This window comes from Copadichromis virginalis, linkage group LG20 (assembly GCF_057382275.1).
Source record: "Copadichromis virginalis isolate Kocher_CV1m ecotype Utaka linkage group LG20, C_Virginalis_male_GT1.1, whole genome shotgun sequence".
NCBI lineage: Eukaryota > Metazoa > Chordata > Actinopteri > Cichliformes > Cichlidae > Copadichromis > Copadichromis virginalis.
Window position 1 is genome coordinate 27,266,906 of NC_140637.1, and position 27,177 is coordinate 27,294,082.

At 40.2% G+C, this 27,177-nt stretch overlaps 1 protein-coding gene across 3 annotated transcripts in view; it reads right to left on the bottom strand.

Moving 5' to 3' along the window:
* The window catches only part of spryd3 (SPRY domain containing 3), an 85,005-nt gene that overhangs the window by 30,395 nt on the left and 27,433 nt on the right, over positions 1-27,177 (bottom strand). For 2 of the 3 annotated variants that reach the window (XM_085444887.1, XM_085444886.1), the window contains exons 7-8: positions 20,255-20,404; positions 7,214-7,271 (exon numbers count right to left, since the gene is read on the bottom strand). In XM_085444887.1, the coding sequence (XP_085301013.1) occupies positions 7,214-7,271; positions 20,255-20,404 (208 nt within the window). The remainder of the gene's footprint in view (positions 1-7,213; positions 7,272-20,254; positions 20,405-27,177) is intronic. The other variant, XM_085444888.1, reaches the window with a different exon arrangement.

The window sequence follows — 27,177 nt, forward strand, 5'->3', positions numbered from 1 at the left end:
ACAGACAATGCCATCCAAAACTAATCTGTCCCAAGGTAAGAGGGTGATATTATCTCCCTTACGTAACAAGTTGCTATTGAATAATTGTTTTTGCAGAACTTGAGCTTGAATCAGATTAAACCCTGTCACTGAAGTTAGACTGAGTCCTATTATCTTGGTCGGCGTGGTTGAGCGGGATGGATGGTGGTTGTGGTGGTCGGGCACAACCTTCAGCTGCGGGTGTTGAGTCATAGCACGTGTGAGTCACTGATGGAGGGGTGTTTGGAAGAGGGGTGTGTGTGTGTGTGTGTTTGGGGCGGGGGGTTGATTGGGTTAATGAGGCTTGCTGAGGAGCACTCACTGGTTGGATGGCTGGTTACTCCTGACAGGGCCCACAGGGACCAACAGCATAGGGACCTCATGGCCCATTAATGTGTGGAGCAAGCACGAAGGATGGAGGTCCACACTGGGCAAAATTCCAATGCAAACACTCGTTGTAACACCAGCGTCGGGCAAAGATCTCTCAGACTATACAAGCTGTACAAAGAAGCAGTGATATTGTTGGAAATACAGTTTGTGTAAATACCTGGAACTTATCAGGACTAAAATAACAGCCTCAAAAGTCAATAATACGCATCAAATGTGATGCAGCTCAGCACTGATTGCGTGTCCGCTGCTATGTACCATAAATCAGGCCAAAAGAAACAGAGCTCTGGTGACAAATTGTTTATAAAAGTTTATACAAAAAGGACAAATGTCACCCTGCGTGATGCAATTTGCCATTTTTCCTGTAAATCACACAATCTACTGCGTTACCTTCTTCTTAATAGCTAATGATAAACTCCTGTACTGCCAATGCAGAGAAAAACAGCACTGATCAAAGTATAGATATCAGCTTTAAGTGTTTATTTGGAGCCAAGACCTGCCAAGAATAACTTGGCAGATATTTGCTGGTTCAGGTACTGAGGGCTAATACAAAAACACAACCATAAAATAACAGACACACCTCTGTGCAGAAACATGCCCTTCTGTGGAACTGAGCAGACCCTATTTTGTTAGACCTTCATCCTTCTTGCCCGCTACAAACTTAAATTCAATATCAAACCAAGAGATCTACAAAAATTTATCTCAGAACAATGCTCCAGCAGTCCAATGGTAATAAAGAAACGTGAAGATGAAAACAACCCTCGATTAAAAGTAAAGACACGTGTGACGAGTAACTAGACAATTAAAACGTTACTAGGCCTTAAACTAATTATTGTTTTTTTTTTTGTAATGTACACCACAAGTTAACAGTTGTTTCTCTGTTGTTTTATGTTATGTTACAATGAAACATGCAACTACAGCAACCCCTGCCTTCTTTCTGTGAGAAGACGTTTTTACCCTTTAAAGCCGGTCGGAGCGGGCACGCTCCGTTTTGCGTAACTATTTTTAAATCCCGGTAGCACTGCAACCACATAAGCTAGCGCAATAATTTTTTTTGCATATGAAACCAGAGGAGTTGTACTTACATCTCATGTCATCAGCTTGTCCTAGGTCATGGTTTCCTTCCACATATGGCTTTGCAAAAATTGCATAAAAAGCACTTGCAGCAACAAAAACATAATATTCCAGAAACACACTTTGCTGATCCGATCAGCTGTTCGTAACTCTTCCTACGTTGGAATAGACGTCAGCGCGAACTATCGCATGTCCGCCATGACCTGCCCGAAACTGGAAGTGACGTCATGACACGGAAATGTGGTTGTTTACCTTCAGGGCCTATACAAGCATACTGGTGTCTTTAAAGGTTATGTTTGACTTTATGACTTATGCTTAGGACTCAAATTGCACTGCTGGAAATAGTTTATTTTGATGCACATGCTGTTTTTTTGCAAATTTGATTATAATATTTATTTTCATTTTTCCTGCAGTATATAAAAATTGGTGTATTTCAATAATAAAACTATGAAGACACTCAAAATAAATTTCCTGTGGTGGGAAATTATTTTGTGCAACTTTTTTGTATTTACAGTTTTGAGGGATAAGCCTCTTAAATTTCTCTAACTAGGAATGTATGTTAAAAAAAACAAAAACAATTTTCAATTTTTTTTGTAGTTTATTGCACTTTTTTGCAATTTATGTAATTACTAGAGATGGCACGATACCACTTTTTTATGTCCGATACCGATACCGATATCATAAATTTGGATATCTGCCGATACCGATATGAATCCGATATAGTGTTTTTTAATCAACAAAACTGTTTTTTAAAATATCTTGCTGCATTTTGCAAGTCTGCAAGTTCATACTCAAGTTTAAAACAACAACTACACTAAAGCTATTCTGTTATACCTGTATACAAAAAAAATATTTCATAGTTCAGCAATACTGATCAATCTAATAAACTTAAACCTACACCATCCTCCCTATTCTGGTATTTTAAAGAGTACTTAGCGTAAATATTAAGCAACCTAACTAATAGGGTTCCAACTCCCAGCAACAACAAAAATAAATAAATAAAAAATAAGGAACCACCCCTCACGCGCCACCTCATGATGCTTAATCGACGTAATCAACCTTAATTTGATGCAGTGTGAAAAAAAATGCACAGAAATCAATTATTTTTCAAGAAATATTAAATAGATTCAACATCTTTCTTCAACAAAATTGCAGACTGCACAGATGGTACCTTCCCAAAGTAAAAAGTACTATAGCTTACTAGGGTATATTAGACTTAATAGTCACTATATACAGTAATTGACTTCTATTCATTTTACATCAAATTAAAACTTTGGGTGTCAGATAATTATTTATTAAAAGCTCGACATTTTAAATGAGAATAAGAAAGAAAAGTATGTCTTTGTGCCCCCTTTTCCCTGTTCATGCCCTATCGGCCCCCCTGGCTAAACTTTGCTAGATCCGCCCCTGCACAGTTACCAGCGTCAGCTACGTAGAAAAAGATCCTCGAGTAGAAAGAAATATTAAATAAATTCTAACAACAGCTTATCAAGCTTAAACGTTCTGCTGTTGTTCAGCCGCTGGTTTCCTCTTTCTGGTGCAAAGTGGGCCAAAAACAAACTAGAGACACGGACTCGCAACAGAAAAGCCGATCAGCTGATCATTTAAGCAGTTTCATGATTGAAGTAGCAGCCGGAGAGAGAGAGAGAGAGAGAGAGAGAGAGAGAGAGAGAGAGGCAGTCGCTTGTTAAGCTTAACGTGGGAATGCTTTACAAACATTCAGAGATGGACTTACACACTTGCTTTACTTCTCTCGGGGATAACTTTGTCGGAGATGAAATGCCAGGTTGCTAGCGAAGCTCCACATGCTATCCAGACCACCGACAGGTCCGGCATGCCACAGCTGCTCTATCACGTGATGCATACTGCTCCGACTGCTAACGTTCTGAGGTGAGTTACGGCGTGTTGCAAGTTTTGCGAGGTGCTTTCGTGATATTTAATGGATCGGATTACATTTTTTATTTTTCTCCGATATCCGATCCAGTAATTTAGGTCAGTATCGGACCGATACCGATACGTAATATCGGATCGGTCCATCTCTAGTAATTACTATGCACTTAATGCATACATATTATTAAAATTTGGGCTATAATGGTTGTATTTATGTATAGCAACTTGAAATGCTCCCAAAAATGGCACTACAGCATGTAAAAATATAATACAAGCTCTGGCGGACTTGGTTCTATGGTAGGTCTTAAAGGGTTAAATAAGCAAGGTGGAAAGAAAGCAGATGATAGCTGTGCAAACCAGTGTTGTTCTGCAGCACTTTGATGTAGATAAGTGTGTCGGCTTTGTCAGAGTAAACTGATACAGTATATATCCACTCAGCTGTAGCTATGTTCTGTACGTTCTGATAGACTGTTCATACTAATCTAACACTGCACGAGTGCAAAGCTATGCAAAGCATTTAAAAAGTGATTCCATTAAAGGAAAATGTAATTAAAATGTAATGCTATATTTATATGGATAATGTTTAAAATCATGCATTAAGTAGCCCTCGTAAATAGTTCTCCAGTCTTGGAGGACATTCAAAGCTCCTTTTTGGATGCTGGCTGCCTTTTGTTCTGTCCTCTGTCCAGATGATCTCACACTGCTTTAATAATGTTGAGGTCCGGGCTCTGGAGAGGCGAATCCATGACTGATGATGTTACATTGTGTGTTTTTCTACACAGTTATGCTTTTACTGCACTGGCAGTAAACAATAATTTCTAGATGGCACTGAATGGTGGATCAAAATCTGACAGTACTTTTCTACATTCACAACTATTGTTCTGACAAGGCCCCTAACATCACTGAGAAATGCAGCCCCAAACCATGACAAAGCCTCCATCACCACTGATTTTCAGGGCAATTCTTGTGTAATTTGGCATACCTCAGCCAGTTTCCCTTCGTTGAGAAAAGCTTCTTTACAGTCACCATTTCACTGAGACCATTTCTGATGAGGTTTCAGTAAAAAGTTCAATTCAATTCAATTTTATTTATACAGCGCCAAATAACAACAAAAGTGGCCTCAAGGCGCTTCATAGGCACAGAGAAAAACCCAACAATCATATGACCCCCTATGAGCAAGCAAAGCAGGGAACAACTGATGTATACCTGGTCCTATGTCAGATATTTGCTGGATTGTTTTCCTATTTCATGACTTTCAGATACTGATAATCTGCTGTAGATAGGTTTTTTTTTTAGGTCTTCCACTTCCCCGGTTTCTTTAATTTGCACACATTCTGAGATATGCCAAGTTTCCAGCTAACAGCCATTTGGAAATCACCTTGTTGTTGCAAAAATACTATTTTATGCCCATAAAACTTTGGTTATCTTTGGCATTTTTCATAGATTCAACAAAAGAAATTGGAGCAAATTCTGTTTTTTGTGACAGGCTGTTAGTAGCAAAGTGCCAAAAGATACAATTTAAAATTTGCTCTTTCCTAAGTTGTCGAGCTGTTATGTGAATACACAATACGGGTGACTCCACAAAGCTAGATGCATTTTTATGTTTAATATTTTGTTTTTTATGTATGATTCATAGTTCAGTGTTAAGTTGCTTAAGAAAGGGGGAAAAACTCCTCTGAAAATGGTCAGGGCTGAACTGAAATGAGTGGACAAGCAGCCAATGTCCAATGAAAAACTGCAATGTATGCAACTGGCCCTGCATTGGCCACCAGCACTCCGATGTTGGAAAAGGACAACAGGAAACCAAAGATCTCTTTACATGATCACTTGATCTGAAACTGAGACAAAACTATGAGTTTAATAAGTTGATCGTAGTATGGCATATGCTGAAGCAGTGGTGACACACTCACTGAAGGTTCATGCTAGGCCAAGTCAGGCTGTTGTAACGTGTCATCTGACAGTTAAAGGAAGAACTGTTCACGTATGAATACAGGTGTACCCTGAACTTTAAGGTGGAACTTATTATCGAGGATAGGTTAGATAAAGCACAGGATGCTTTCAGAAGGCTCAGCTCCATTTGGAAATCTAGACAGCTTACACAGAACACAAATCTAAGCCTCTACAACAGCGATGTGAAGTTCTACCAACCAATCAAGGTCTTCTGCAATGGGTGTCTTCACTGAATATGCAACATCTTCAGACCAAGAGTGTGCCCTGAGATGGACACAATCAGGAAGAGGAAGAAAGGCAGACCACAAACAACTAGAGCGGATGATGAAGGTCAAACATTTGCAGCTTTATGTCTCACATTTAGCAAAGAATGCTAGTAAGAGTAGTTTGGTATCCCTAAGAAACAAAATGTTCGAAAAACCGTCAACGTACTCTAAAAAATATTGCTTTTTTACTTTTGTCACCCTGCCAAAGCGCATCCATGTACAATTCTTGAGACTGACGAGCCTTTCAGTGAAAATCCTGGATGCGTGGAGACATGAAGAAAAGGCTCTGACTGTTGATTTTGAATTGCTGGATCAGAGTCTACACATTAACCGAAGCATGGAAAGCAAACCTCATATGCACAGCGTGGAAAACCACATACATCATTTTAGTCTGTAACAAATAAGATTAATGCGAGCTCTACTGGGGCGTGCACATTGCTGTGGTGTTCAATGCACAGCAGCCAAACCAGGCAGACCGCAGCGCAAGACCTCTGGGACTGGCACAGTGAGCCTCTGTGAAAGACAGGCCTCGTCTGTCACTCAGCAATGAGGCATCATCCACAGACCCCGGCAGGATGCATAGCATCAACTGTTATTATTATTAATAAATCCTAAGTATAAATGGAATCTGCAAAGGGATATGGGGATTTAAGATTATAAACATTAACTCAAAACATAAATGGAATGTGCGGACTGAACAAGAAAATGTGTTTTGATAGCTTATTTGGAGGTCAAATGGAATAAAGTATATAAACATTCCTCTAAAAATAAAATCCTACCCTTTTTGTGGTGGAAAAACATGAACGGAAAGTGACATTTATAGTGTGTTATGGTGAATCATTCAGAATAAGAGCAGCAGAAACCCCCCTTTGAGAAAGAATAACAATGGGATGCTTCAGAACAAAATAAAGCAGATAAAAGCCAGCTAGCTCGTAACTGCTTTGGTCAGATAAGGACTAACAAGATCTGAATTGTGACACTGGATTTTCAGATAAAGAGCTGGCTACCCACAGTAGCTTCACCAAGTAATAACAACCACCTACCTAGCTGCTTCTATTCCCATATCATGGCACAAGCGTTTGATAGCTAATCTCTTAGCGCTGTTAGTGAGGCCTGGAATGGGAACTGTGGGGGTTTGTGCAGATGCCTGGATAGATAATGTTCACAGGCTTGTTGTCACAAACAATCAAGACTGAACGTGTGTGTGTGGAAGCAAAGGGAGATAAAGATAACTTTAACTAAACTCGGGTTTTGGTTCATCACTTACAAAGTTGACCGAACTCCCACAGAAAAGCAGATAAAGAGAAACAGAGATTTGGTCCGTTTTATCTCTCTGATGCTGTCACCGTATTTTTTATCAGCCTTTGTGTCTACAATCCTCCTTGATCTCTGTTTGTGTTAGGCACCTTAAACATTAAGCTGAGTTGTCCCTCTGTGATGTTGGCATCTAAAGGCAGCAAAAGATGCTTCAGAGGAAGTAAATCCAATTTATGTATTCTACGGGGGTAATTCCACACCGAGAGGAAAAAAAACAAGACAAACAATCAACACATGACTTTCTTTCTGTGAAACCCAACCCTCTAAGGGGAAATAAGAAAAAAAGAGGAAACTGAGTTAAAATCTCTCACCTGCATGGTAGGCCACTGATCCTCGGCTCCACCCCGGATGTCTGTTCTTGGGGTAGTCCTGCACAAACACAGACACACCGGTCACAATAGATATCTGCACCAGGTAGCTTCAGTGACTAACAGATAACAGATTAACAGACGAGCTAATGAACGGCACAAACAGCTTCACATCGACATAAACATGTGTTTTTTTTGACAGTTGGAGTTTCAAGCGGTCAGAAAAACAGATAGATACACAGACTTCAAAGTAATAAAGGTAAAACAGACTCATGGGCTGAGTCTGTTAAACGAAGTCCTGCTGGCCTCATCACCTGCGGGCTAGGATAAGAATTTGCATCTCAGAACTTAAGAGCTACGGTTCTCATTTACAACAGAATGAAGTGCTCAAGGTTGGGAATAAATTGAGGCATTTGGGAGGAACTGACTGATGAACTGCACTGTCTGCAGTCATGACAAAGCTGTTGCAGTAAAGAGAGAGCTGGGCGTTAATTTAATGCTCCATCTATGTCCTTATCGCCAGTTGCAGCCACAAGCTCTGTGTAGCGACCAAAAAAATAAGATCACTGATACAAAAAGCGGAAATGAGCTTCCTCCAAAGGGTGTGCTCAGCCGGAGAGATTTGATGAGCAGATAGGTCATTCGGGAAGAGCTCAGAGTAGCGCAGCAATCACTCAACAGTGAAAGGAGCCAGTTGATATTGTTAAGAATCTGACAAGGACGCCTCTTGGGTGCCTGCTAGGTTAGGTGTGTGGGTATTTCCAACCAGAAGGAGACCCTGGGGCAGACCCGGGACATGCTGGAAAGATCACATGTCTGGGCTGTCTTGGGAAGGCCTCGGTGCTGTGACACTCTGGTGATGTTTATTAAATGTTTACATTTAATGAACTTTTACTCTGTGTCAGCTCCAAACTAACAGACCACTTTTCATGTATTTGCACAGCTCAAATACTTGAAAGACTTTTGCTTAAGCTTTGACTACGAACTCTAGACTGTATAAGGTATGATTACCTCCCTTGTAAACGTGACTCTAAAGTGGATCAGTTTTAAAGTCAAAATTTAAAATGGTTTATTTTTTAATATCCTAAAATTTCCAAACGTTTACATTACCAAGCAAAAAACAGATTTAATCTATCCATCTGGTAATTATCTATGAATTCTTAACTTGAAAATGTCAAACTGTCTCCGTTCTTTGAATTATTGCAGCTCACTTAACTCAAACAATGAAACTTCTGAGGGGGAAAAAACACCACTCGGTTTATAAGCAGCCGCCTATCAGTCACCACCTAGATACTGCTATCGCCACGGGCCAATGACAGAAATGCCTCCAGTGTCACTTATCCCCTCAGAGCTGAGAGGTTTGTTCAATAAGGGTTTGAGGTAAAACAGTGCGTACTTTATTTGCCATTTATGCTCCAGAAACTGCTCGACAAAACCCATTTTGGTCATACTTTTTCAGACAGCAGAGACAATGAAAAACATTGGAAATATTGAAGAGTCCGGTTGTTCTCGACTGCATGAATGCTCTGCTGTTTTTGTGCATAGCTGGGGCTGTTAGTCTGCGTCTTTGTCCGACTTTTTTCATGCCTCATTACATTTAAAAACACTAAACATCATGTTGTTTTAAGTAAGACTTCAAAGTAACAAATGAGACTATAATTCAACAGGAAAGTGTGTGCAGAGGCCAAAGAGGAGCAGAACCAAGGATTGTTTTCCCAATTCTACCCAACTGGACTTCTTTTTCAAGCTAGAAGAGTCGCCTCCTGCTGGTCATTAGAAAGAAGGCGTGCTTAAGGACGGCGTCGTAAATGCAGAGTTTCCACTCGTCTATTTTTATATATCATCTATGGCATGAGCACATCAGAACTGGTATATGTTTCTCAAATAGGAGTTTTTAAATGGCATTCAGCCACAGCTTCACCGGCTCCATCCTGTGTCGAAACAGCAGCTCCACTCAGACTGAGCTGGATGTGAAGCTTCGTCTCTCACCAAGACAGAAAAAAAATGATTTCACTTTATAATAACAAGGTTAAAATGATTTAATAGGCTGCAAATCCTAGTTTTTTATGTCCGTTTATAATTCATTTATGCTAAACAGGCTGGCAGGTAGCGTGCACGTCACACACAGTGGCAGATTTAGATCTAGGCAGCTCTGCAAAGCCAGCCTTCAGATTTCCAGAGGAGTTTGAAATGGGTTCTTTATCCATGTTAACATGCTAATGGGTGTGAGGATCATCTGTTTTGGATACCTGTCAGCGTCTGCTGAGGGTGTGTTGTGTTCTCTCTCTCTCTCTCTTTCCATCTGTCTGCATGTACAGTGTGTGCGCCTTTCTCCAGGTTTCACCATGCCAACGGTAATAACTATCAGGCCAACTTTTGGATAAGATCACAGAATGACTCAGAGGTAATTACTAAAGATTTTTATCTGTTTTCTAGGCTGCACATCCATTACTGTAGAAACACACTACTGAGCAAGAGAGAAAAGAGCCACAATGACATTATGGTTTTCTTTTATCTCTCAGTGGGCAACATCTTCTAAATGCTTACTTGTACATCCTCTCTTTTTCCCTAAAGTAAATTCTTCCCACTGCACTTCTTTTCATATAGTATTAGCACACAAAAGGCAACCTGAAGACCTTTCATTTTCATCTTGTCAAAGAAATCCAAATATGACGAGGATGACGTCCAGAAAAGAAAAACAAATCAGCCTTTAGCAAGACGCTGTGAAGGGAGCTGTGCTTTTATTCAAACAGGCTCTGACTGATGACTGATGCAGACTGAATAGGTAATACATTACCCAAAGCAATATAAGCCAGATGAAATTATTACTATTAGCACCTGTGTGGGATGAGAGGTGAACAACGGGGACAGTGCAGACAGACAGCTTGGCCAGGACAGGCATTCGGAGGCCACGACATCAGGGAAACATCAACGATCCCATCTGACAACCCCATTGGGGCTGGAGGAACAGGAAATGGAGATGGATGGAGGGGGGGAAAGCGAGAGAAGACGAGAGTGAGACATCAGCAGAAGAAGAGAGAGACATGGAGGAATGCAGCTACCGCTCCAAGCCTGAAACCCCTTGATCCGCCAAGTCTGCTCCTCTTCCCCCTCGTCTCAACCACAAGCCTGAGGATTCCTCCAGCTGACTGGCATGTGGGTTCCCCGAGAAGGAAAGGAACGTCTGGGTGTTTTCTCCCTGATTGATGAGCCTGATCAGTGATTTCTAAAATAAGGCCCTATTAGGAACAGCTAAGCAAATAAGGGGAAGATTTAGAGTTTCTAATGTAAACCGCAGACATGTGTCTGATAACTGGATCAACCAAATGCTTGTTCTCATAGATGTCTTTGTGGTAATTGTTGTGTCCATCATTTCTAATTCAAAACATGTCCTCAGTGTATTCCATCCATCAAAATAAATATGGTGTCCCTTCCACAACCTACTGATTTAACTAACTCTGATTTAATAATGCCTATTGGCTAGACTACCACACATTTTATTCATCGATGAAAATTATCCGCACGGGATAAAAAAATTATACTTTTTAGAGTAAAAGGTCTCAACAGCTGTTGGATGGATTATCAGGGAATTCAATAAAGACATTTGTCATCTTTGTGAACTCAGGTGGCTCGACTGATCATAATTTGTTAGGTCAAAGATTTAATTAATCCAACACTTTGGTTTATAATCAAAAACCTTTGACATGTGGAAAAGTTTGCACATACACGTGCACAGAAAAAGCAACCTCAACTGATGTCATCCACATAGACTGCATATGAAAAATAGATGTAGCCACTGTGACATCATCCACTGGTTTCTGGACTTTGCATTGAAAGAGTGAAAGGTAAAGTTTACAAGATGCTAGTGAGGCTCACTGTGGTGTAAGGTTTGGAGACAGTGACACTGGAGGTGCTAGGATGGACTGGATTAGAAATGAGCATATCAGTGTGGAGTGAAAGGTCTGCGGTGCCGCTGCAGGGGAGGCGGACGCACCTGAGCGGCATCTGCAATCACGCCTCGCCGGCTTAAAGTCTGAACTGGGTTCTGTCTGTCATTTAGGGGGGATTAGCTGGGGGATTCCCATGATGCATTGAGTATTTCCTTTTCAGTCAACTTTCTCACTCAACATGTGTTAACAGACCTCTCGCATTGAATCATACTTGTTATTAATCTCTGGCTCTATTCCACAGCATGTCTTTATCCTGTCTTCCGTCTCTCACCGCAACCGGTCGCACCAGATGGCCCCGCCCCTCCCTGAGCCTGGTTCATTATTGTAGGGTCTACCTTACAATATTCGGTCTTTAAGTGATGACATGATGAATCCTGCTTCCGGGCCCAAACTACTCTGTGTTTAATAAGGCTTTTGTGTTTTTTACATGTTTTAATGCTTTGTATCTTGTTCTATTGAAAGCCCCTAAAAACAGTCAGTGATCACTGTCGGCCTCTCTCAGTTTTTATTACCGCTAATCATTTTAAAGCAGTATATTGATAACTAACCTTGTATTGTGGATGGATTTTCTCAGTTGTTGTCCTGACTGAATTTCAGCCCGTTTACAGCATCCTGCAATGCGATTGCAATTGTACCGAACCTTCGGGAACCCTCACGTTAACTTTTATTGAGTGGAAAAAAGTTAGCGTTCATCCTCCAGCTTCACTGTTTATATTATGCTAACATAGCTAGGGCGATCGTGGCTCAAGAGTTGGCAGCTCGTCTTGTGATCGGAAGGATCACGTAGCACATCACTATATACCAGCTAGCCAAACTTCAGTAACCCTACAAACGTCACTGCTGTTTAGTTTCCTATCTTCATTTATGTTGGAAATGATAGCAGGGCTGTACGTCTTAATTTGGTTCAGAACTCTCTCAGTCAGAACATGGTATATTATATTTATAGCGAGCTAACTTCCTGCTAACTTCTAACGCCGTTAAACTTCATAAATTCGTTTTTTGTGGATGCCTGGATGTTAAACTTAAGTGTTATGCCTGGTAAAGCAGCAACGCTGATCATTTTATTACAGATGAAAGGAAAGAGACAGTTTTTAACTCTCAGTGATGCTGCAGTGATCGTTGGACTTAGGGACCTGCAGCAGAGTTTGGGCCCAGGCACGGCTAATGACGTCAGACTTAAAGACTGACGTCAGCGCCTTGAGGTGACTGTTGTTGTGATTTGGCGCTATATAAATAAACTCAATTGAATTTAATTGAAAGTTGTTGGTGTGTGTTCGTTTGGCGGCTGAAAAGCTGCAGCCATGTCTGTAAGACACAGCAACCAGGAATAAAGAAAGTATGCTGAAAAGCATTAAAATATGGTCGGGTCTACCGTGGATTCATTATAATCAGATGGGCAGCTCAGACCAAGCGCTTTAGAGGCAAAGTTATCAAGGCTGAGGTGGTTTGGACGTGCTGAGGAGGGAAAGTGGGTATAAAGCGGACAAAGGATGTTGAATAGGGAGCTTCCAGGCAAGAAGAAAAGAGTAAGAACATAGAGAGACTTCAAGGATGTCGTGAAGGAGGACTTGCAGAGGGTTGGTGTGACAGACGAGGATACTAGGAACAGAGTGAGATGGAGGCAGATGATTCGCTGTGGTGACCCCTAAAGAAAATTATTGTTTTAGTGCAATTGTTTTAGCTCGAAGTGACCATATTTGGGATGAGTGATCAACTAATGCTTGGAAGATTAGTTAGTAAACTGTAGCCATCAACTGAATGGATGAATTCAATAATAAAAACTGTATTAGAGACTGATTGGGAAGTCTCTATCAAATCATATTAGTCAGATAAAAACTTATTTTGGTTGCTCCCTCTAGATAATCTATTAGAAGGTACCAACAGCACAAATACTTTTAAAGACTCAAACTAGACCACATTAAGGTGTATGAGTTATAAAATTATGTAACGAAAAGCGTTTTAATATGGGAGTCATTGTGGATTGATTTGTTTTTGAAGTCAGCCTCAACCAACCAGTTTTTGGCATCTCCCCAATCATTTTTTTTAGCCCTGAAGGTTGATGTTTGGTTATCCAGAAACAGTGTTAAGCTGGCCAAACACTCCATATTCTGGCAGCCTTTTACATGCAATGTAATGTTTTAAAAAATAATCACAAATTTATGATAATAGGAATATTTTTATTTCCTTTAGAAGGGTGCTGAATTTTTGTTTGGTCATGCAACTTTAGCCTGGATCTCTTAGCGTGACAGTGGGCTGTATTCGCCCCATTTCCTGCTTCACATTTATTTCTTGGATTGCACCTTGGTGTCACATTTAACCTGTGCCAAGAAAACAATCTGAGCAGAGCCTGATAGTGTTTAGTTCCCCTTCATTTTGGCGATGAGTGATAAATGAATGATTTTAGTCACAGTCTTTGTATAATTCAAACTTAGCCAAGAGATAAGCATTATTCTCTTGAGGATGCCCCACTTCTCCAAGTTTCATTAAAACCATCCTATATATATGAATACATGAAAATGCTCTAAACATATAACAACAGGGAGTCCTGGAGTAGCTGGTTTGGCCTCACGCTGAGCCTTGATATCAACATCAGAGCCAGTCTAGAATACGACATACAGATATATTTAAAAGTTGTTTACTGCACTTTTTAGTGTAAATTAATAAACTATTTAACTTCCTGTGTTAATATTCTCCTACAGCGTTTGCATTCTTACATGTTTTTATCCCCAGTTAGAAACCATCCATAGATATGTACTCTCTCTGCAGTGCTGCAATTTTGGTATTCAATAAGTGATAGTGCCAGTAATCACATGTACACTCCTCTATTGATGACTGGATTAATTAACCAGGTGGTTTACTCTCACAAAACCCAAACTTTTGAAACATGGTCACTACCCCTGTTTGCCTAGAGCAATGCAAAGAACTGTAAGCTCCTGGAAAGAATAATAAACGGTAGACTTGAATCCACAGCATGGAAGAGCAAAAGCCTTCGATATCAGATCCACAGCTGCTATCAGAGCAGCCTGCATTTCCACACTGTGGCAGAGTAAACAAGTCTGAAAAAGTATGACTGGGAAGGTGCGGGCAGAAAGGAAAACCATGTGGAAGCAGATACCCATCACCTACTGCTGCTATCGCACTGACATATCACAGCACTGTCTAAAAATATAACTCAAGCCATGAAGTGCCGCAGATGTGCATGTACGAGTGTTTGCGTGCATACGTGTGTGAAGAAGTCACAGTTTGCGGGAAGGGAAAGTACTGTTTCTGTTTGTACGTGCCTCACCTATAGGGGTTGGACACAGGCTGTGTAGGGAACTAATGCAGGTCTGTTTGTTTAACCCCATGTCATCAGGCTAAAACCTCCAGCTGCCCACATAACAGCAACTGTCTGTCATTAGCCATTGATGTGACTCGAGAGAAGAGAACAACAGCCTATCTGTGTGTATTTGTTTGGGCATGTCCATCACTTTTTATGGATGCAAGTTCAAATGCAAGATGAAATCAGATAAATTGCTAAATTAGCTCTGTTATTGAACGAGTGCCAGAGAGAGTGCATAGCTGATGTTTAGCGTGGCAGCGTATTTTTCATTTAAGACAGGAGTGTGTCGCAAAATTTATAGCTATTTTCCAAAGAAATACCAAATAGTACAATACACTAAAGCCTCTGACTGAGGCAGAGGTAAAAGTCTATTTACAAATACTACTGGAAACTACTGCAAATGGTGCCAAGGAGGCACCAGGAAACCAAAACATCTCCTCTGAGAGAATAGAAAACCAGATATAAGTCAGAGGCAGCAGACCTGTTGGTTTGTGTGAAAGCAGCTGATAAGGGGACAGAATTATATGTTAGTGGAGCTTATTGCAAAGCAAATAAATTACAGATATCGTACTTAAAAGCACCTTTATTTGTCAATACAATCAGAGCTCCCGCTATGCCACTACACAGATAACAGAGGAAATGTTCTGCAGGAATGCATTCAGACTTGCCTTCTGGTGTACCTTGGGGACAAAGTTTGAAAACCTATGTTTTAGACTACTGCATTAAAAGTTTGGGGTCACTTAGAGCAGTTATTGTCTTATTATCAGAAATGTTCATAAGTTAGTTAGTGATTTTTAGTGGAGTATCTACATAGGCCCACTTTCAGGAGCCATCACTTCTGTACTACCTAATGCAGTTTCATGCGTTCAAAGTCAAACTGCTCATGTTGGTACAGCTTGCAATCACTGTGCTGTTATAAGAAGATTTTTTTTAAAAAAAGCTTTCATACAGCGGTTTTCATAAACAAGTTCCAGTTTGGGTTTTATGTGTACCATTTGTTGGGTTTACAACCTGCTTCTCAACTTGTATTTATGCTTGTCTTCATGTCCAGTTCTGCTCTGACGTCTTCCACTTCTCTTTCTGCTTTAGTTATCCAACTTACACTGCTCATCAATCAGCTGACTCCCAGCCTAAGAGCTTCCTGTTTCTGTCCAGTGGCCAAGAAACTATTCCACATGCCAATGTACAAAAGAAAAGGACAGACTGAAAGAATATGATGTTCTTCATCTTTAAATCTATCCATTTTAAATAATACCTTTTCATAGTTCAAGTTAACATCTTCAGACATCATTTACATCTTTTTACATCTAGGCACCGTCCAAAACCCAAAAGATACACAGTTTAATCCACATTCATGAAGGAGCTGCTGCCCAGTATGTCTGAGACTTGTTTACGAGAAAGGGGAAAGTAGAGCAGGAGGCTGAAGATGGATTGTCATCTGTGTTGACGTGGACGCTGTACTGATCTGCTGTTGTAAAGAGAGAGCTGAGAGTGAAAGTGAAGCTTTCAATTTACACTTCAACCCTCAACTAAAGCCAAACACTGCGGGTAGTGACCGAAAGAATGAGATCTTGGATAAAAGTAGTGGAAATGAGATTCCTCCCAAGGCTGTCTAGGCTCAGCCTTAGAGATAGGGTGAGGAACCTGTTCATTGAGGAGGGACTCAGAGTCGAGCTGCCGGGGATGCATCCTGTGCAACTCTTTGTTGAGATGTTTTGGGCATGCTGAACTTGGAGGAGACCCCACAACAAACCCAGAAGATGCTGTGAGATGACGGAGCTTGGCTGGCTTAGCAATGCCTTGTTGTCCCATCGGAAAAGCTGGGTGGCCACAGCTTAGACCCAGATAAGTAGTAGATTTATGAAAGCATAAAATAGTCAAGTTTTAGAAAGTGGAAGTAGTGATTGTTTTAGCATTGTTGCATTATAAACGAATGATTCTTTAAAACGGAATTTATACTAAGTAGCATCCCTGACACTGTTGTTGCACTGGTTGTGATCAGAGGCCTTGGCACAGTAACTGATCCTTTGTTTTATCCTAAGTTGACCCTGCTAGAAAGAGATTCTTGGAGCAGCACAAAAAACCCGTTAGAAGGACTGCTGCATCACAAGAGGAAAAGGAAGAGCGCTGTTCCCAGGACCTGTTCCCGGGGCACACCAGGACAGAGGAAACCGTTTTATTTCTTGTTTGTGTGTACGAGCGTGTAGGCTTTGCTGTGTGTGTGTAGCTTTATGACTGGGCTGCTGTACATTACCAGAGACTCAATACAAGAGGGTCAAGGGTGAACTGAGAAAACCATCTGTCTTTTTTAAACACTGATGGCTACTCAATCAAATACTTTCCGTTCACTCCTCTGTCATATCCATTTTTCTCTCCCAGCTGCATCTATACTCCCACAGGGTTACCGTCATTTTTTGTAGGATTTTAAGCAGATGGCGGTTGTTTGTTTTTTAAAACATGAGGGCTTTCCTGCTTCGTTTTTTTTCACCTGTGTTTTTCCCTTTCCCTTGATTTTTCTAGCTCTTGACGTTTTACCTAGCTTCCCCACCTTGCCATCTACTCTCTACACTCTTCCACCCCATAATTAATCCTAGATCTCTTTGTCCCACAGCCTAGCAACCGCTGTGTGTACCGGATGAAAAACAACTGTGCTACCAAGCGTATGCATGCTGTACATTCATAAAGACCCTTATCTTCCGTCTTCAGAGGAATGAGAGAGAAAGCAAGGGGGTCATGACAGGTCTAGGAATGGCAGCGGGGTCAAAACAGATCTTAGATTATGAAACACGCTAAACAACAGCATTTACTTTACACACAAAGAACTCAGACTTATCACATAGCCCAAATTCTTCAGACTTTCCCTTTTGCAGGAAACTGGCAATAGTGGCTTAGGGGATTGAAAAATTAACTCCACCCCCGCCTCCTTTTTCGTCTTTTCTTTTGATTTGTTAAGTGTTTTTTTAAAGCTTAAAAAAATTCCCTAAACGTAACGCTTAATAAGGTTTAAAAAAGCGAGAAATGCCAGGCTATAAACATGTTTTTATCTTCTGTTAAATTTTGGCAATGTTAACATATGAGTCTACGGAGACTGGTTCACTTTTGGAGCCATCCTTCAGTGGCCACTGGAGGAACTGCAGTTTTTGGCACTTCCATGCTGGCTTCATTTTTGAGCCAACGTGTGCTTGTTTAGCACATTTGCATGCTAACTTTCACTAATTTGCATTTAACACAGAGTGCAACGCAGGCTAATAGGAATGTTATTAGCTTCAGGGGTATTCTGAAAATCTGCTCGGATAGTGATGCTCAAGTAAAAGTCATAATAATGGATAATACAGGATTCTTGGGGCTGCTGTTGATACCGTAACGTGTATTAAAAAGGGAAAAGCTGCTTTGGCATCGCTCCTGAACTTAGGCTTAAAGCTTTTATACCAAAAACCCTGATTAAACCCAACAAACAAAAGTAATGCAGCCATTTTAAAAAAGGTGAGGGAACCTGAAAGCAAGCAAACTGACTTAAGTAATCGCCGCTCAACCGCTTCCTCACCCAGCACTGTCTGTATGTGTTTACTTACATGTGTGAAACCCGACATTTGTCTGGTTTTATCTTTTTCTGCATATAAAATAATTCTGAAAATATAACAATAATGTCAACTAACATTTTTGACATGTGTATTTGTTGCAAAATCAGTGTTGGCTGAAACAAAAAAAGAGTTCTTATCATCATTTGTGGATTCTGAAATGCTACTAAAATGAAAATTATAATTACTTATTTTGTTACTCCTTGGATCAAAACATTAGTTACTTTCACTGAGTATTGTAGAAACTGTTACAGAACTACTTATTGCACTGATTGTGAAACGAATGAATGAAAGCAATAAACTGTGATACTCCACGCTCTTACCTTTCCAGTCACAAGGCAGGCCCGACCTAACACATACCCTGCTTTATCCCTCTTTTACACTCTACTGGAGATCATAATTTACAAAATGAGCATCATGTTCAGTAACTATAAACCCATCAGAAAAGTGTTTAAAGAGGTCATGGAGAAAAGTAGCATCATTTTCCCATATCATTTTTATGATCTTCCCCCTGCTGGAGATTACAAAGAATGTAGATTTAAGGCATTTTACCCATTGTCTTACACTGCATACCTGATGCCTTTGGTTGAAATATCATTAGGGAAAGGCACTGGATAAACAACTGAGTCATGAAGTCAACTTTTTAACTTCTTTCGAGTTGTCCTATGCCTTTCTTTTGTGAGTAAACAACAGCTTAACAGTAACAGTAGGCCATAAGACAGGCCAACTAAACAAATAGTTGCAGCTTGTGTCTAAAAAATATCTTTAACTTATAAAATTCCCCAATGCTTTCACCTGACAGGCTGATAGGCTTGCAGTACATGTGCAGAAACTCTGCTAATATCACAACGTAGTCCATTTAAACAATTTTATTAATTTGCCAATTTTAAAGAATTCCATAGCTACGAAGGAAACGTGTAAGTGGAGCACGCATATGCTGTCCAAGTCTATTTTTTCCACTCACCTTCTCCTATACATCTGTATAGCTCTATATCTTCCCGTCATCCAGTAAGGTGACCTATGCATCCCCTCGTTTCTCTTCTATATAAATTCCCTGTGAAACCTTGAAAGATGTTATAGAAGTTTCATCTTTTGTTTTTGTTATTAAAAGGAGCCGAGTTTTGACCCTGGGAGAGACAGTGCTGGCAGCTCTCTGTAGGCCTTGGCTTTGGCACTTACTAATATTTCACATCCATAACACTCAAGGCTACACTTAAAGGGTGGGGAAAAAACTCACAAATCATTAACCCACATAGATGAAGAAATAGTTCCTGAGTCATCGGAGTTTAATCTTGTCTTTCATGAGGAGGGTTAAAACAGCTCTCTTGAACCTATTACTCCTTTTATTTTAAATCTCTGCAGGTGTGTATTGAAAGGTCTTGACATATTGATCGTAGATTTATTCAATTTCAGCATCTCTTGTCTATCAGTTTCACTATATTCTGCCTGTTTTGTTCTTTAAAGCCGGCCAGCACTCGAAGTGGCGGTGCTAATGCTGAAATTGGAACCGCATGTGCATACTTTGGAAAAAGAAATAGGGGTTCAAACGAGAGTGTTAAAATTTCGTTAATTGTATTTTCCTCTTAAAGGTGTTTCATCTCCCCAAAGTAGGCCATTAAAGAATGGGTAAACTGCTGGATAATGGGAATAAAAATCAATTATAAAGGCACAGTACCAATACATTTACTACTGAACTATGCTCCAAAATCTAAAAACAGTTTTACCAGCTTAGCAACTCATCCTATTTTCTCAATTCACTGGGATCTGCATGTATGTGAAAGAACTTATAAAAGGACAAGAGTGCCGCTGCTCTTCCATCAGGCCAACATTACAACATTCCCAAGACAGGGCCTGAGGAACATTTTGTACATGGTAATTATCTGCCTAGTTCCCAATTCAGGCTTTTGTCAAAGTTTTCCATCATTAGCATGTTTTTACCTCGACCACTTGTCGAACTATGGGGAACGGAAAGGGCGCGTATGAGTGAGTAGAATCCAAGAATAAGTCAGTGGGAGACGTGTTCATGCAGTCCACATGCTCTGAAACCATTAAGCTATGCTTTTTAATATATTACAATGTGGAAAAATAGGCATGGTGGCTAAATGCTGAACACCCCCTCCCCCAAAGAAAAAAGAAAAAAAAGTGAATGTAGGTGTAAAAATGTCAAAAGCTGTTCTTTTCTTAGAAAGCTCACCCTTCTTGCCAAGCCCAGGGCAATGTAGCATTTCTCCCCAGCATCGACTATCTCCACTTCATAGTAATGACAGCGGGTGGTGAGTGGCTGTCGGGCCTGGGCCAAACCCACATCCATAATACTCTTTCCTTTGCCAACATACTCCAAAAGCTGAGAAAGAAAAAAAAACATGCAGAGAAGAAGAAGAAGAATGGAGGTTAATATGCTGAGAAATAAACAACAGACTCACATTACCAACAAAAGACTGCAGGGTTTCAGACTCCGCGTGATTGGCTCCGTTCTGCAACTAACTGTATTTATGACACAAGTATTAGCCCCTGAATCATTGTAGCGGTGCAACTAGGGGGAAAAATATAAAGAAATATGCAGCTGAGGTCTACCATTACTTTTGTAATGGTTGTCAAAGGTACAGCTGCAGGCAAGCAGGGAACTGTGGTAATGTTTTCAAAGCACATACATGTAATCTCCATGAAAACGGGCACCCGTTGTTTGTTCAGCTCAGCCACTGCTGTCATTGTGTTTCTCTTACTTTCTCAACTCTTTAAGAGTTTGTATTAATGACCAAGTCCTTGCAGAGGACCACTTCAGCCTCTTTGAATTTATACAGACTTTTAGCTTCAATCGTTTACGTTTCTTAAACCACACCACTGGGTCATTTTTTGGACAAAACACTAACTTGTTCTTAATGAACATTGACCAAAAGGCACAAGATTTTAGACACCTATTCGGCATGAGTCACAGGCATCATATATAGTTTAGTGTAACCAATGCTCTTTTGTGGTTTTCAAATTTCACCATATTTGGTGAACGTGCAATATAATGTCCACCCTGGATGTATTTCAAATAATGTTTGGGTAAGCATTCATGGCCACTGTATAATGAAGTGTTTGGTCATCTTCTGAGGTTTTCTCTGGCAGTACAAAGAGGTTATCAAGGTTTTTGTTTTTTTTAAATATCGCAGCAATTATTGGTGACTGCCATGAAATTTGGTACTGAATATCCATCGTGTCAAACTGGCAACATATTTGATCCCATAACTTGCTATTGGCACTATAATTGTCTGCTTCATCCTAAATATCATCTATATACATGCATTGAAATATGGTACAAATATTCTTGATTCCACACCAATGAATCCCTTTGATATTAAATATCCAGATTTTACAAAGAGGACACCAGTTTACTCCAGGTTTTGGGTGTTAGGTGAATTTCTGTTAAGGTCCCTCCTGTCCAGTCTTTAGTGTTGTTAGAGAATTGTTTTCTTTGTTTTCACCTGTGCCACTGTTCCTGGACGGTTCATTGTTAGATGGTTTTGGTGAGTCCTTCAGATCTTACGAGAGTTTTCTTCTCCTCACTGATCTTCAAATAAACCTTTGCGTTCTTCAGTGGTCTAGTGCAGCAGTCCCCAACCTTTTTTGCACCACAGACCGGTTTATGTCCGACAATAATTTCACTCACCGGCCTATGAGGTGTCGCGGATAAATACAACAAAATAAAACCAGTACCGGTACCAAAAAAAATACAATTTATTCATAACACACGGGGAAAAAAACCATGGAAATCGAGTTAACAATAAAAACGATTAACAAAATAACGCAAAAAACTGATAAAACCCTGAAAACTATGAATTTCACACTCTCGCGGCCCGGTACCAAACGACTCACGGACCGGTACCGGTGGCCCAGGGGTTGGGGACCACTGGTCTAGTGAACTTCATCGTTCATTGCGAAAGAATCACCGTAAGATGCCCAAGATCGTGTAGTAACATCCCGTTTCCGCTGTGAAAGTTTCATTGGAAGTTCTGCTGAAAGATTTTGCAGGTGCGGAAAGGGCAGATGATCAAGACCCGTGGGAGTTTCATTTTGCACTTCACTGGAAATGTCTCTGCAATCTGAATCTGAATGTCCATATAATCCTCAACTGTACCAGCTCTTGTTGTTTGTGCAGCTTTCGGCTTCTAAATGAATTAACTTTAAAATGGATAAGCATGAAATCCCAACAGGTATTCATCTTTCCCTCAAGATAAATAAAAACTCTACTTATCCCCTAGACTTTCCACTGGTAGGGCTGACAAACAAAACCATGAATGCCTTAGAGGAGACACCGTTCAAAAATGTCTCACCTGTTTCTGTGAAGGCAGGATGGATAGGAAACACAGCTGATCAAGCTTGGGCAGGACCCAGTGTTGTTATAGAGGCCAGGGACTTAATTAACCACGCAACTAGCTGTTACAAGTGTATCCTAAGTGAGTGGGCATTATGATAGATTGACACTTCCAAACCCAGTCAAACCCTCACTGAATCGCCCACAGGGACTATCCTACAAGTACGAACAGCCACTCCAGACTGAAGATCCATTACTTGATGGTAATACAATTACTTTCAATTCTATTTTGGTCTTAAGCATCTAAACAGGTGAAGATGGGTGGGAACAGGTGAGTAGGTGGACAAAGCCTTTAGTCTGAGCGGAGTTTCCATGTCATGTGAGTGAATGTGTGAGCATGTGCGCAATGAAGAATACACCCCCAGGCTGAAAGGCTAGGATGACAGATGAGGTGGGGGTGGACAAAATTACTTCTGCATTAAGCCTCTGTGATTCTGAGCGTGCAACACCACCTGGGTGTGCTACGATTCAGTAGCCAGCCACTTAAAACGACACACCTGGTGGGAAAAGCTATTCAACATGTATGTCAAAAAAGTCAAGTGTCTCAATTAAGTTATTACAATTTTTTTCTCTGTGTTATTTGCTGTTGCTTAGCGATCTGTCAAACTGAAAATGATTCAGAAATGGAGCTGAGGCAATCGAAGGCGATTAAACTGGTTGAATAGGACTGTACTTGTGTAGTTCATGTAGTTACACGCATTTTATTAACAGACATAAAAACCAAGAGTTATTGCAGCATTCCAAGTATGCAGAGACTAAGGAAACCACACAACCAATATCAGATTGTTATATGAGATAACCAATGTAATAGATTGCAGGATATTGATTTCAAGATCTTTTTATAGTGCTAACGATCACTACCTAGGACTTACTTTTCTTATGGGACATACAGTCGACTCTCTGCCAAAAAAACTAAGTACACCTCATGATTCGACCAGTCAGTGGACACATCGATCACTGGTTGAGGACTGTGATATCAGCATAGTGCCATGAACATTTACACTTCATTCGCTGCAGTCTTTTCCTGGCTGCTCAGAAAAAGTTATAGAAATCACAGATTCAATGATGGGAGAGGAATCGAACAAGCAGAAACAGGACAAAAAAATATCAGTAGTGAAGATTTTTCCACAGTTTTATGCAGAACCCATGTTTTCCAACTGCTGCAGCAATTTCCCCCTGTGCCATCTGGGAATCCCAGCACTCGCTCTCTCTGATGTAGGATGTAAAAATGCCAGTGGAGACCAACCTGCTCACAGACCTGTGCCTGAAGCCCAGCCACAAGCTGAAATAAATTTTTGGTCCCCACTGCCATACACAAGGACAGCCACAGCAAGCATTCAGTTTTGGGGGCTACCTGGGGATAAATACCCACTGCAGAAGTCCTGCACACAAGGTTTTTCCTATATATTGGATAAATGTGCTGCCCACCAAAGACGTTTTGGCCGTCCCCCAAAGGAAAATTACCAGGACTGTGATTTTAAACAAGTTAAACAACTGGGGATGAATTTGCCCTAAGTGAGCTAATACAGACAATCTTTGGGCCAATCGCCCCTACGTGCTTAGTCAATCCGCCAAAGGCCTATTTTGAGTCAGGAAAAACCCTGACATACCTTCCATGAGTTTTTCTGTATGCAGAAAATCTGAAGTGATTTAATAGCCAGCCAGCAGTTGGTAATGTAACATCCCATCATCTTCTTGTCTTTTATTTCTTGCAGTCTTCTCCATATTGCTTTGCTGTGTGATAGATGCCTAGTAGTGGCAACAAATATTTCCTCTTTTGTTCTGCAGAATCAGCATCAAGTGATATTTGCTTGGTTTTATGCCAATTTTTTAAAGTTACTATATTACATACATGGAAATGTTAACTAGTATTTAGACTTTAAGGCTATTTTTTGTTGTTTCATTGATAGGGTCACCATCCCAGTCCTAGTATTTCCAACTTGTGTTTGTTGTTGTTTTTGTTGTCCAAGTTCCTCTTGTGCTGAAAGATAAAGCCAACACCAAAATCTGCAGTTCCTTTAAAAGCCACCAGAGGCTAGCTCCAAAAAACGACTCCAATTTGAAAATGTCCAACTTTGCATCACTAAAATTTACGCTAACAGTCTGGTACGATTAATGGTTTTGGCTCTCTGTTGATGGTCTCTATCGTCATAAAAATCTCTTTATTAATTTTGTTATTTCCTTTTTTTTGTTTCATTTAAATATGGTCACTTCTAGGCCCAAAAAAATCTAACAAGGCAGGAGCCAAGATGCTCACGCTGAAGCTTCAAAATGTAGAGTCCACAAACCAAATGGGTGACAGTGACCATTTTTATATAAAGTCTATGTCCAGACACAAAAATGAGGGTAACAACAACAACAGTTATCGCAACTGAAAATTTCTCATCTCTAACCTTCCAGGTACATTTACTTTGTTTCTTTCATTAATGCACTGTTGTGTACTATTAAGAAAAATAAATAAATTATTCACTCTAACGCATGTTCCACAGCAATCAAAACGCCACCAGCACTAGATCTGAATTTTACCATCTAGTGTTTTTAAATTCGATTAGATTTTTAAATGCAGAGTCTGACACTTGGTGCAATTTTCGACATCACCAATTAAAGTGTACATGTTCTGTCTTCACTAAAAAAAATTATTTTTAAAAAAAAAAAAATCTGCTTTTAAGTGATCAACAAACAGGATTTCTGACATCACAAATACAGTGGATACCAATTATGGTCAAACATCATCTTTTGTGCCCAGCAATTACCTTTTTATGTTATTCTTATATTCTGGAAATATTGTTGCACAAAAAACATATTTTTGTATGCTTTAATACTCATTATTAACTAATGTTGAGGGGGTAGGGACAAATAAGTAAATACTTCAGCCTACTCCTTTTCAAACAAATAATGGAATGATATTTTGTAATGATTGTGAAGGCACATGTTTGAAATGTTTGAAATAAAAATGAACTGAACTGAACTGAACTGAAATGTCTGCTTATAGTTTGACAATACTGTTAAGCGCTAACTGTAACTGTCTGCAGAAATGTGTGTGTAATGTGTGTTTGTCAACATTTTAACAGCACAGTATGTGCCTGAGTAGCAGAAAATATTAAGATTAAACGCAAACTTAATCTGTAGTGCTACTTTTTCTGCTTAACATCTATAAGTTTTTATACTTTTGAGTGATTTGCAATCAACAGAGAAGCAGTAACTGCAGATTGTTCGCCGTATTAAAGGCTGAATAGTTTCTTCTCCCTTTCACAAAGGAAATCTCCACAGTAACCGGTGCCAAAGCCTCATTTGTTTAGTCTTTGTAATACCGTCTTGATTAATTGTTCATGGATAGCTTTCAACATTAGCCTCCACCTTAACCTGCTGCAGTTCATGCCTGGACAGCTGCTTCTCCTTTGGGAGAGGAGGAAAGAGTTTCGGTGTGATGAGCACTCAGTCACACCTCTTTTTGCTTCTTGCTGCTGAGTAATGGAAGGAGGAGAGAGACAAGCGGGCAGAAAAAGAGAGATGTAGCCTTGAGCAAAGCATGCCTCACTGAGACAGCTGACAGCCTCCCTCTCCCTTTCTTTTTTCTTGCTATCTCACTCCTATAATTCTAAGCGGTGAGAATGGTAATGTTGGTGTGCAAGGCCATGTTTTGTTGAGTTGCTGCCTGGGAAACAGATGTAACACCCAGACATTGGTCTTGCCAGCTTCCTGTCACAGCTAACAGGGAAACTTAAGTAGAAGGTGAAAATGAAATTAGGAGACTGCTTCTTTATCATGTGAATCAAATCTGAAGACCAAATTTTAACCCGATTAAACACAACACCTGTGTGATCTCAGTATCCGTCAAAATAGAAAGCAAAGCAGATGACAGACCGACAAACCAGCACACTTCTGCCATGTTTTTACTTTACTTAGTGGTTTTATGTAGGCTGTCAGAGCAAAACAGAAATACACAGTCAACAAAAGCGATTCACGACTCCCTGAGTTTGAGAACAGAAGTCTGCAGATGAGAGGATTGGTAAGCCTAACAATACTGCAATATTCCACATATGTCAGTGATATTTAAAGTAAGATTTGATTTTTCGCTTCAAACTGCTCACTCATCCAAGTGACTTCTTTTTCTCCCACTGAAAACGCTACGTCCAGATGAACAGAATCAACTCTTTGGGATTTCCTTACCTTAATGATTGAGCATGCATCAAGACTCTTCAAAGAAGAGCTCTGTTGGGTAAAACACTTTAATCACCAAAGCAATGCTCTGTGATGTTGTTAACTGCTACAAAAAGTTAAAACAGCCCTGATACTGTCAACACAGTTTGATCACCTGCTGAAACATCCTTACTACTTCTTTGGGTTTTCACTGCATTTATGTATTTTATTCTTTTCATTCTGAACATGTTTTTCCTGGATTTGTTTGCTTTTCTTTTTATTGCATATGCGCTAACTTATGGACATCACGATGGTGCAGTGTTTAGTACTGTCACCTATATGAATGTAGGGTGACCAGATGATCGGGTCTTCCCAGAAAGTGACATGTAACTCCCATTGCACCCTCTTGGACTGCAGGTAGCAATGGAAGTTCTGCAGCATGCTAACCGAAGCGTGCTACAGGCAGAGAACCCATTCATATGCCACTACACCGAGGCTGGAAAGTCCTGCTTGCATTACTTCAATAAATTTAGTTGGAAACAGTGTAATATGATAAAAGGCTAAAAGCTTAGGTTAGTTCCATTTTTATTTATAATGAAGATTTAATTACGGTGGCACAT